The 13085-nt window shown below is 38.3% G+C and overlaps 1 protein-coding gene across 5 annotated transcripts in view; it reads left to right on the forward strand.

The window, feature by feature from the left end:
- Window positions 1–13085, forward strand: part of LOC121281570 (formin-binding protein 1) — a 274207-nt gene that overhangs the window by 70041 nt on the left and 191081 nt on the right. For 4 of the 5 annotated variants that reach the window (XM_041194557.1, XM_041194556.1, XM_041194554.1 and 1 more), the window contains exon 1: window positions 6320–6471. The exons of the other annotated variant lie outside the window; for it this stretch is intronic. In XM_041194557.1, the coding sequence (XP_041050491.1) occupies window positions 6445–6471 (27 nt within the window). In that variant the 5' untranslated portion in view covers window positions 6320–6444. Of the gene's footprint in view, window positions 1–6319; window positions 6472–13085 lie in introns of those variants that run through there. 5 annotated transcript variants of the gene reach the window in all.

Here is a 13085-nt window from a genome sequence, read left to right on the forward strand (position 1 = left end):
TTCATGCCCTAACTATGCCAGGATTTCCGTGACCAACTAAACCGGTAATGGCATGAATTCAGTGCATCATGATGTAGTTTCACCATACTTCAATTGAGACTATCTGAAGATGATAGCCAGATATTTGCATCGCCTTGCTGATTACATTATAACAGCTGAACTGAACATAATGCCTCACGTACCAAGTATTTTGGAATTGTGTCGTGAGGTTATGATCTTCTGACGTGAGTCTAGCTCCAGGAATCCAGTGTTATGGCACCAGATTTGTGTCAGTGCATTGATATTAGAGACAACGGATGCTTCAGTGATAAATATCATGCATATGTACTTAGTTTGGTTAGATTAGACTGTTTCCAAAAAGCAAGTGTTTGGGATTTCAGGTATTTGACAACACATTCAAATCATTTAGAAATGGTTACGACTAGCCCTCTGCTGACATGCAGAAGGGGTTAGGGATTATGGAGACTGGAGCAGTACACAGAAGTGTTCCCATTATGATTGCTGCAGAGTCAGAGGGGGGATGAGAATTTTTTTTCAATTTTTTGTGAATTATGATGAAAAGGAATGTATTGCCTGAAAAGGTGCTGGAAATAGATTCAAAAAGAAACAAAAAATGCGGGATTTTGGGGTGAAGGGAAGTGGGATTAATTGGTCACTCTTTCAGAGAGCTGGCACAGGCACGATTTGCCAAATAGCTTCCTTCTGTGCTGTATGATTCCATAATAGTCAGTTTAAACACTCATATTTTGAATAATCACTTTGTCACTTTGTGTCACTTTGGAGCCCTGTCTTTTGAATAATTTCTTGCTTCATTGAGGAGCCCATTAAGCACAGGCTAAGAACCTTTTGGAGACCGCCTGAAACCTTCTAGTGCGGCCTTGGCTTATTTGGCACTTTCTTGTAAATTTCAGCCATTCTGAATGGACTGAAACTATAAGGTCACAGAACAGTGTGTTATTTTCAAAATTCCCACTGAGTGACCTATTCAAAGGAATGTTGATGTGATTGTAAGTGCAGCATGCATTTTGTTAGAATGGTTCCAAGTAAATCTGAGAAGAGATGTTGTGATGTGATGTAAAGCAGAAAGAACAAATGTAATATATCAAAAAGGAACCTTCCCAGCATCGACACAGTTCTGTTTATTAGGGAAATGTCCATATATTAACAATGGAGTAATAATGGCTGTGACTGGAGGAAAAAAAGCTTAACTTGCAACTTATAAGAGAAGATAATATCACCACCTTCAACACCTCTTTGTCATTATGTCTATGACATCTTTTGGCTGTCTCCACCTATCACTGGCTCTCTATCCGTTCTACCTGTCTTCTCCACCCCCACCCCCCAACCAGCTTATATTTCACCTCTTTTTTCTATTTTTACTTGGTTCTGTTGAAGAGTCGTACAGACCCGAAACATTAACTGTGTTCCTCTCCGCAGATGCTGTCAGACCTGCTGAGTTCTTCCAGGTATTTTTATTTTTGTTTTTGTCTTGGATTTCCAGCATCTGCAGTTTTTTGCTTTTAACTTATAAGACACATTTGTTTTTTATATGGTGTCAGAGATATGTTACTTTAGGGAAAGTGATTTTTTAAGTCTCTTTTACCTTGTTCATCTTCATTGCTTTCTATTTCCCTCTCAAACTTGATCAGGTTGTTAGAATTACGAGGTTAATAAGATTATTTAATTTTAGGACTGTAGCTTTAAATTTAGGGTAAATGAAGGAGGGGGTCACATGACCTGTTGTGCAGCCTGCCTGACATTACACCTAGGTGGATTGATTGTTAGGGATCAAAGGAAGACTGTTTTACTGAAAAGAAGGTGCAAGATATTTGCATTTGGAGACAATTGCAACAGAATATACCATGGATAGACCTTAAGTCTCCTAAAGTCCAGAAGGGTGTTACAGGTATTGGATTGTTAATAGTTGTGCCATAAACTATACATTTATTTCAAAGATGAAAGGGAGTTGGGCATTTCTACATAGATACAAGCCTAATGTGTGATAAGTATGAAGGAAAATGAACCTTTCTGTAACCTAAAAGTATAGGTTGCCTACAAAAAAGAAAATGGTGTTTAGTCAATGGTGTTTTTTTAAACCATTTGTTACAGTAAAAGTTTTAAAAAGTGATATCTTCCCATGTTATTCTTTCAGCTAATAACTAGAAGTTTGAATCTCTTTTAAAGTTATTGCCTCTATGGAGATTGTAACAAGCTGTCTACGAAAACTTGCTTTCATTACCATATCTTCTTTCTCAGCAACTGGTTCCAACCTGTTCCACATGGATTCCAACTAAAATTTCACCCTTCATGTTTCAGATCCACCCCCAGATATAGGCATCTCCGAGACACTCATCATTCCTCAAAGGGCTATTCTCACTCCTTCCTGAAATCCACACTCGATACCGTGCCCTGCCGCATGCACACACTTGACCTCTCTGTATCTGAAAACTATCCTGGTCCACAGTTTCCTTTCATCCTTTGTCTCATCCAATGTCTGAACAACAAAACTGATCTTAAATTGGTTGTTAGTGTAATTCTTGGCACACTCTGGATTGTTCAACAAGTGCTGTCCAATTGTGGACTCGGCCTATTGCAAACAGCTGAAATAACATGCTGTCTGATACTATCTGCCAGTCATAGGGACGTCCAGCCTATGTACCTGGCATCGCACCAGCACTGAAATTAATTTACCACATCACTCACTTGTGTGATAGACAGTCTTTTGGCTTGATGGCAGCACCCTGTTAGTTGAAAATACCACTAATTAAGATTATAAGTTAGGCTCACAGTGTGGCTTGCAAGAAGCTACATATATTCATGTACAGGGGCATCTCCTCTGCAGGTAAAAGAAACATGTCCAGCCATTATGCCTTTTTTTAATTAAAAAAAAAAAGTGGGGGGGAGAAAATTCCCTGGTGCATTTCTCCATGGTAACGTCTTGACCAATCAGCACCCTTTTCCCATGCAGTATTAATTATTGCACCCTTTGAAATTTGGCATTTTTGCATCTGTCCTGATGAGTACAAGATGAGCAATACTCATGTTAAATTGTCTTAAACTCTTTTATGTCATTATTTACCAATGTCATTTCAGCACATTGCTGAAAATAGAAGAAAAAAGAAATAACTTAAGTGTTAAAATAATGTAATTTACAGGCCTGGCACAAATAAATTTGGCTGTTGATCAAATCCCTTGAAGTTCTAAGGTTAGATTTCAAGCTTCTAGTTGGTTGTCTATTGAGAGATGTTACATTTCAAGGTCTCTGCAATTCACTATTCACAGCAATAATTACAATTCCTTCAACTTAATGTGGCTTTATATTTATTTGACACTTCTAGAAAAATATCCCTCTTCATATTTTTATGGCTGCTAAGACAGTGACGTCGTCCATGTACATGGAGGCTTTGACCCAATTGCCTCCACTGCTTGGGATCGTCACCCCTCTTATGCCTGGATCCTTCCTGATGGACTCAGCAAAGAGTTCTATGCAACATAAAAACCGGATGGGAGAGAGGGCAGCTCTGCCTGACTCCAGATTTAATTGGAAAGCTTTCTGATTCCCACCCATTGATTGAATCTGCGCTACTGATGTTTGTGTAGAGCAGTTGGATCCAGTTTCAGATTCCCTCCCCAAAATCCATTTTGGTGAGCACATCCAACATGTAGGTGTGTGATACTCTGTCAAAGGTCTTCTCCTGGTCCAAGCAGATGAGGCAGGTGCCCACAATCCTGTCCTGTACATAGGCAATCGTATCCCTGAGTGGTGTGAGGCTGTCAGAGATCTTCCTGCCGGGTACAGCTCAGATCTGGTCAAGGTGGATCACCAACTCCAGAGCAGACTTGACCCGATTGGTGATGATGTTGGACAGAATCTTACGGTGTACATTCAACAGTGAGGTGGGTCGCCAATTTCTAATTTCCTCCCTTTCCCCCTTGCACTTGTGGATGAGGGTGATGATGCCTTTCCTCATGAATCCCAACATGCTGCCTTCTAGAAGCATACTCTTGTACACTTATAGCAGGTCTGGGCCGATGCATCCCAGAGCCGAATACAACTCAGCCGGTAAGCCATCGTTTCCGGGAGTCTTGCTCTTCTCGAGGGACTCAAGGGCCTTAGTCAATTCATCAGGAGTTAGCGGTTTGTCCAGTTTCTCCCATATGCTGTTGTCTAAGACCTCTGTGATTGAGGACAGGAAGGACAGGGAGGCCATGCTGTCTGTGGGCTTCACGTCATACAATCCGGCATAAAAGAACTTACTGATCCTCAAAATGTTGGACTGTAATGACTTTACTGAGCTGCCTTCCTCCTTGACATCGACTGCAACCAGAGCAGGTTCAGCATGTTTTTCTGGCATTGGGCCATTTTCCTCAGTTCCTTCTAGACACCTTTGAGAATGAAAAACTTCTTGATGTTCTCCTCAATTGTTTCCCACCAGTGCCTTTGCAGGTACAGTTGTAGCCTTACAGGCTGGTTAGATCTTAAATGCCTCTGACTCACAACACAAACTCCTTTCTGTTTATACCTAGCTTCCCCTTTGAATGTAAATTTTCCATTGTATTACTCGGTTTTTAAATTTTACCTCTCCTAATAATAATCCTTTCATTCCACCAATTTTATTAGTAATATAAACACATTGCTTGGCCTCTCCCAGCTAAGTGCAAGATTTTACCCACTCTTTTAAATGGTTTATTCAACAAATGCAAATTGCACTCTAGATAAACATAAGGAAGTTAAAAGGTAATTAACACCTCAAAACTACTATACATCAAAGCACCCGGACTAGTTGGCTTTAACCCAATTCAGACACACATACACACAGACCCTTCTACAATTCCAGCTAAAAAATAATTTCCAATAACATTTTAGACATTAATATTTCTTCATGACATTAGTGACCATTGATGAGTATCTGAAAAATTGAGTCATGGAGTTTTGTAACTTCTTCTCAGGTTTTTATCTCAGGTTATCAGTGGTATTTTTTTTTTGCCTGTGATGTTTCTTGTTGCATGCTGCTACTATTTGTGTTTTGCTTCAGATAATTTTAGACATTAATTTTGTGGCATTTATTACTACTGAAAATAATTTGCTCAAGAAATTTAGCATTAATATTTATTTTTAAAATATAATAAAATTCACCAGGCAATAGGGGTTATCACAATTCAAAAACAGAAGTAAGATCATAAGAAAATCTCTGGAAAGAGAGGAGTATAATTACACCAAAGCTAGCACGTTAATAGGAAACGAGCAGGATCATCAGCAATGCTGGCTTTTACATAACAATTTTATTCTCCACTCAGAAAAAGAGAAACAGACAGACACACATACATGTGCACGCACACCCACACACACTACACCAACTTGCGTAGGTCACAGAGCATACAATAGAATTAACATTAATGTTTATATTAGACGGAAGGAATCTCTTTAGCTCCTTTCACATAAAATCTTAATAATTATGAAAGGGCTAAATTATTTCCTGCTAGTTTTTTTGGGGCTATAACTAATGTTTTATCTAGATTTTTTTCTAGTTCTCTTAAAAGATAACTCTTTAAAAACGCAAGAATTGAATAGTGCAATTTGCACTCCTAAACATCAGTTTGTGTATTTAGATCTTGTAGTAGTGGCTATAAGGTATGCTCCATGGCCCGTGCAATTCAGTGTACTGGGTGTATGGTGTTTCTCTCTGTTTCTCTGTAGAGAATAAAATTGGTTGGGATGTAAAAGCCCGCATTGCCCACAATCTTGCTTGTTTCCTATTAACATGTTTGCTCTTGATATAATTATATTCAGACACTTTCTTACGATTTTAACTTCTGTTTTGGAATTGTAATCCTAGTAAATCTAATTTTCTTATTTTAAAAATATTTGGTTCTTATTAGCGTAATTAATATGTCCTTCAAATTTTCTGTCATTTTTTGGTGGGGGAAGCATATTCTCAACAGAAATATAGGAATATTCGTACTATCAATAATTTTCCCTCTTTGTTATTCCTATAGTTTGCTCCATAAAAATGTCTAGTTCCTCCTTCCTCACACTGCTCACTTTTATAACTTAAAGTTGCAGTTTGTAATTGTTTAAAGAAAAGCTGATTTAAGATAGGAAGAAGCAACGGTAATTATAATTTTGAGTTGCTCTTATTTGATTTCAAATAGCAAATTTTCCAGGCAACATAGCTTTGTAACTGCTGTTTGAGTTGTGTGGTTTGAAATGTGCTTGAAGCTTGATCATTACAGGATGTGGTCAGGCACATGCTGCTGCAGCTTTTACACTTGCAATGAAGAGAGGTTGAAAGCTTCATGCCACTGGGTTTATGTCATGATAGAGTTAGTTGCAAATAAATTTGGAAACAGATGACTTCCTGAATCATTTTGGGTATCCCTGATTTTAAGTAATTTGCTGAAGATTTTTGTTAAGCATCCCTGAATGTGGCAAGTGATGTAAACATGGGAGACTGTTGGAGCAATACTGAGGTAAAGTGAAGAAGTGATTTGTAGGAATGTGTAAGCTGTAAACTGTGGCAGTTTGTAATTTAATGCCACCAGGTCTGGGGTGAGGTGATATTTGATATCCTTTGTATTATACTGAAATATACCAATAAAGCAAAATAACCAAGTTTATCACTTAGTTTAATGTAAATTATTACAGTGGCTAAAGACTTATACAAATTTGTTTTCGTATCGGTCAGACTGATGGAAACATTTTTTAAAAGTAGCTGCAGAATTTAGATTTTATGATCATCTTGTCACAACAAAATGCTATTTTATATTCTTGTTAAGATTTTCAATATAAGTAGAAAAGTGTTGAATGCAGACTATTTTAATGCCTGAAAAAATCCTTTAATGATCTCAAACATACTTTGATTTCTTTTTAAGTATCTGCCTCTTAAAAAAAGTCAATGTTTTATTGTAGTCTAAGGTGAAAATTTTCACTTGTTCTATAATCTTTTCCAAATATCTCTGTGATATGTGACTTGGGTATTGAGTGTCAAGTACTTTGTTGTATTGAAAACGTAATGTGTTGTACAAGTTTAAATAATTCTGTGATAACTGAGAACAGAAGGTTGATGAGATTTCCTTCTGAAAAACGTGTAGACACACGCACATGATTAATGTTCGAATTTTATTAAACCGATGAGCAATTTTTCAGTAATACATTACCTATTTTGAGGTACGTTTAATTTCTGGTGTTACAATCAGAAATACATTGCAATGTGGCAGTTTTACAGAACCAGTTTCTATTTATCGCAGCATTTGTTGGATGCTTTGGAGTCGTAAATTCATTTGTCAGGAACCCATGCATGTTTGTTGACTAAATATTCAGATCAGTGATAGCAATAAACCAATTTGATCTATTATGTGTTTACATATTTATCATTACAGGTTAAATATTTTTATATATTTCCTTGGCTATTGTCAATAACATTCTGTTTGGTATTTTTACATATTTTATGCATTTGTTTTGAGCTTGTCTTGGTGTTCCCATTCTTTGTACTGACTTGGGCCTTATAGAGAGATTTTAATGCCTGAAAAAAATCCTTTAATGATCTCAAACATACTTTGACTTTTTTAAGAGGCAGATACTTAAAAGAAATCAATGTTTTATTGTAATCTAAGGTGAAAATTTTCACTTGTTCTATAATCTTTTCAAACTATCTCTGTGATATGTGACTTGGGTGTTGAGTGTCAAGTACTTTGTTGTATTGAAAATATAATGTATTGTACAAGTTTCTGTTACCAGGTTTCTGTCACCAGGTTTCTGTCACCAGTCCAGTAATTTAAACATTTCACAAGAAAATCTTGTGGGAACTCTTATTTGGACATTCCCCTTTACTATTTGAAGATTTCTGTAAAAAATTGCTCTTTGTGCAAATAGATTAAGTATTCAATGTCAAATATATCTAATTTCTTGGAATATTTTATGCATTAAAGGTGCTCTATAAGTGCAATTGTTCCTGTTAAGTGCACCATCAGTATAATAGGAAGCTCTTAAAAGGAAGCCTGATGACAGCAGCTTGAATTACAAAATATTTTGCATTTTAAATGCATGTGTTGGACATTTAGTGAAAAACATCTTGTGCCACATCAGACAGTGCAATTATTTCTTGAGTAAGTTGATTGCTTGTTTAATCCAGTTTGTGGATTCATTATTTTATTGCTTTTTATCAAATGCACTGCTGAAGCATGACATATTTACTTTAGGCACTATAGTTTTTATCTGTTCTTTTTGCAGGGCACTTTTTTTTCCCACATGAACCATCTAGTTTACCTTGTTCACTGCCCTTATATTTTAATATCCCTCTAGTTATTTAATAGCTCTTTAAAAATAATTGATGAACTCTTTCAGCAAAGGTTTGTAACAATTCTCTGAAGAAATTTTTCTAATCTCTTCTTTGATAATTTATTTTAAATTTATGTCCCTTCATTGAAATCAATGGAAACAACACAATCATAACCTTACACAACCTTGAATATAATATCAGGCTATATTTTAATCTACTGGCCTTAAATGAAAAACCCTAATTCTCCTCATAAGACCATAAGACGTAGGAGCTGAAGTAGGCCATTTGGTTAATTGAGTCTGCTCCGCCATTCAATGAGATCACGGCTGATCTGATCATCGTCAACTCCACTCTCCTGCCTTTTCCCCATAACCCTCCATTCCCTTACTGATTAAAAGTCTGTCTATCTCAGCCTTGAATATACTTAACCAGCCAGTCTCTACAGCCCTCTGCGGTAAAGAATTCCACAGATTCACAACCCTCTGAGAGAAGAAATTCCTCCTCATCTCTGTCTTAAAGGGGCAGCCCCTTACTATGAGATTATGCCCGCTGGTCCTAGACTCTCCCACAAGGGGAAACAACCTCTCAGCATCTACCCTGTCAAGCCCCCTAAGAATTTTAAATGTTTCAGTAAGGTCGCCTCTCTTTCTTCTAAACTCCAATGAGTGCAGGCCCAACCTACTCAACTTCTTCTCATAAGAAAATCCCTTCATACAGAGGATCAACCTAGTGAACCTTCTCTGGACTGCCTCCAATGCCAGTATACCCTTCCTTAGATAAGGGGACCAAAACTGTCAGTATTCTAGGTGTGGTCTAACTTGTACCTTGTTTGGTTTTAGCAAGACTTCTCTATTTTTATTCCTCATTCCATTTGAAATAAAGGCTAACATTCCATTTTCCTTCCCTATTATCTGCTCAACTTGTATGTTAGCTTTTTGGGATTCATGCACGAGGACTCCCAAATCCCTCTGTGCTGTGGCTTCCTGCAGTCTTTCTCCATTTAAATAATATTCACCTCCTCTATTCTTCCTGCCAAAATGCATAACCTCACATTTTCCCACATAATATTCCATCTGCCAAGTTTTTGCTCACTCACTTAACCTGTCTATATCCCTCTGTAGACTCTGTGTTATCCTCACCACTTGCCTTCCCACCTATTTTTGTGTTGTTCGCAGACTTGGCGATAGTACATCGACTTCTCTCATCCAAGTCATTAATATCTATTGTAAATAATTGTGGCCCTAGCGCTGATCCCTGTGGCACTCCACCAGTTACAGATTGCCATCCTGAAAATGCACCCCTTATCCCAACTCTGTCTTCTATTAGTAAGCCAATCTTCTATTCATGCTAATATACTACCCCAAACACCATGGGCTCTTACCTTATTAAGTAGCGTTATATGTGGTACCTTACCGAACGCCTTTTGGAAATCCAAATATCTTACATCTACTGGTTCCCCTTTATCTTTCCTGCTTGTTACCGCCTCAAAGAATTCTAATAAATTTGTCAGGCATGATTTCTCCTTCATGAAGCCATGCTGACCCTGCTTGATTATATTATACATTTCTAAATGCTCTGCCATTACACCCTTTATAATAGACTGTAACATTTTCCCATTGACGGTTGTTAAGCTAACAGGCCTATGGTTACCTGTTTTGCCTCCCTCTCTTATTGAATAAGGGCATCACATTGGCCCTTTTCCAATCTTATGGGATTTTTCCAGAATCTAAGAATTCTTGGAAGATTACTACCAGTGCATCCCTATCTCTGCAGCTACCCCCTCTAATATCTGAGGATGCAGCCCATCAGGTCCAGGGGACTTATCAGCCTTTAGTCGCATTAGTTTACCTCGTACTTTTTCTCCAGTCATAGTTATTGTATTTACCACCCCCCCCCCCCCCCTCCCACTCCCCCATAGCCCCTTGATTTAGCATTTTTGGAATGCTATTTGTGTCTTCTACTATGAAGACTGATGCAAAATATTTATTCAACTCCTCTGCCATTTCCTGGTTCCCCATTATTATTTCCCTAGTGTCATTCTCTAAAGAGCCTATGTTCACTTTGGCCTCGCTTTTTTTTTATATATTTAAAGAAGCTCTTACTGTCCATTTTTATATTACTAGCTTGTTTACCCTCAGAGTTTTTCTCTCTTTGTTTTGTTTTGGTCATCTTTTGTTGGTTTTTAAAACTTTCCCAATCTTCTGACTTACCACTAATCTTTGCCTCATTGTATGTTTTTTCTTTCAATTTGATACTAACTTTAACTCCCTTGGTTAACCATTGTTGGTGTATCCACTTCCTAGAATCCTCCTTTCTCACTAGGATATATCTTTGCTGTGAGTCATGAACTATTTTCTTAAACATCTGCCATTGTTCATCAACCATCTTTTCTGCTAAACTCCTTTCCCAGTCCACTCCAGCTAACTCTGCCCTCATTCCTTTATAATTACCCTAATTTAAGTTTAGCCTAGTTGTTTCCAACCCAAGTTTGATAACTCAAACTGAATGCTAAATTCTATCATGTTGTGGTCACTGTTTCCTATGGGACCTTTAACTCTGAGACCATTTATTAAACCTGCCTCATTATACATTACCAGATCCAAAATAGCCTGATCCCTGGTTTGGATCCACAACATATTGTTCTAGGAAACTGTCCCGAATACACATTATGAATTCTTGCTCATGGCTACCTCTGCCAATTTGATTTTCCCAATCTACATGAAGATTAAGGTCACCCATTATTAATGTACTGCCTTTTTTACATGCCCTCATTATCTCCTGTTTTGTTATCTGTCCTATGGTATAACTATTGTTAGGGGGCCTTTAGACTACTCCCACCAGTGTCGTCTTCCCCTTGTTATTTCTTAGCTCCACCCATACGGATTCTACATCTTCCGATCCGAGATCATTTCTTGCTATCGTATTTATTTCATCTTGTACTACAAAGCTTCCCAACCGCCCTTTACTACCTGCCTGTCCTTTATAGAAATCGCATACCCCTGAATATTTAGTTCCCACTTTGATCTTGTAATCATGTCTCCGTAATGGCTATAAGATCATACCCATTAACCTCTATTTGTGCCGTTAATTCATTTATTTTGTTCCGAATAAAACTGTGTTTAAGTAAAGAGCCATTAATTTTGCTTTTTTACCATTTTTTCCCCTCTTTGACCCTATTTGCTGTTTTTTTTTTAAAGTTTGTATACACTCTACCCCTTCCTGTCACACTCTGGATATCAATATAAATAGCTGCCCTGCAATGCTGCCATATCCTTTTGCTTTGTTAGCCTACATGTCCCCTCTCCATAACCCTCCCCCAGCCATTTAGTTTAAAACCGTCTCTACAGCCCTAGTTATTCGATTCGCTAGGACACTGGTCCCAGCATGGTTCAACTGAAGCCCGTCCTACCGGAGCAATTCCATCTACCCCAGTACTAGTGTCAGTGCCCCATGAACTGAAACCCATTCCTCCCACACAAATCTTTGAGCCACGCACTTAACTGCTTGACTTTATTTATCCTATGCCAGTTTACCCGTGGCTCAAGTAGTAATCCCGAGGTTATTACCTTGGAGGTTCTGCTTTTTAATTTAGCTCCTAACGTTCAAATTTTTTCAGCAGTGCCTCCTTTCTAGTCCTATCAATGTCATTGGTACCAATGTAGACGACGACAGCTGGGTCCCTCCCCTCCCACTCCAAGTTCCTATCCAGCCCTGAGGAGATGTCCTTAACCCTGGCACTGGGCATGCAACACAGCCTTTGGGATTCACACTCATGGTTGCAGTAAACAGTATCTATCTCCCCAATTATACTGTCCCCTACCACTACTATGTTCCTATTTCCTCCCCCCTCCTTGCAGTCCGTACTCCATTCCACACTGATTCCAAGAACATCATAACTGTTGGACAGTTGCAGGGGCCAAGGTGCCTCAAAAGCTACCTCCTGGGTCCCCATACCTGCTTCACCTGCAGTCACACCCTCCTGTCGCTGATCACAGACCAAATTTTAATTAACTAACTTGAGGGGGTGTGACCGTCTCCTGGAGCAGAGTGCCCAGGTAACTCCCCCCCCCGCCCCATCAATGTGGCGCAATGTCGACAGCTTGGACTCCAGCCCCTTAACTCGGATCTGAAGTTCCTCAAGCTGCAAACACTTGTTAACGCTAATATAACTGTAATCCCCCTTGCCAGTAACATACAAATGAAATCCACACTGCAACTTTTCTATTATATGCACATCTTTCCTACCATGGAATATCCCTAAGTGAATACCGCAGCTGAATTGATATCTTGCGAAAATTTAATATAAATCTCTTGCTTCTTTTACTCCATGCCTCCAGGCACAAAGCCAAGCCTTTTTAGTGGCTTTATTTTTGCTTAAGCTGCATTATTAAATTACCTGTTATCTGCAACCAAGATCATGCTAAACCTCTGCTCCATTTAAAAGCTTAACATTTAAGATGCATTTCCTTTTCCCATTGCAGCTTCCAAAATACATTAGTTCATTATTTTCTACTTTGAACCAGATCTGCTACCAATCTTCCCAATCTGCTTGTCTATGGGATGCCACTTACCAGTTCTGTAGCATTCCATATACTGTATGTTAATTCAACCTGATTTAATTCAAGATACATATGACATGAAAAATTACTTTGAAAACATTTCCCTACAGTTTTCTCTGCATTGTGCTGATGGGTCATGTTAGAGTATGGTTTTAAATATGCCAGATGTTCTCTGGCACTTCACTCAAGGAGTCATTCTTCATGTGTGTGTTTCTAGAATATTCCATGTCGGGGCAAAACTGCTGAG

This window comes from Carcharodon carcharias, chromosome 8 (assembly GCF_017639515.1).
Source record: "Carcharodon carcharias isolate sCarCar2 chromosome 8, sCarCar2.pri, whole genome shotgun sequence".
Classification (NCBI taxonomy): Eukaryota; Metazoa; Chordata; class Chondrichthyes; order Lamniformes; family Lamnidae; genus Carcharodon; species Carcharodon carcharias.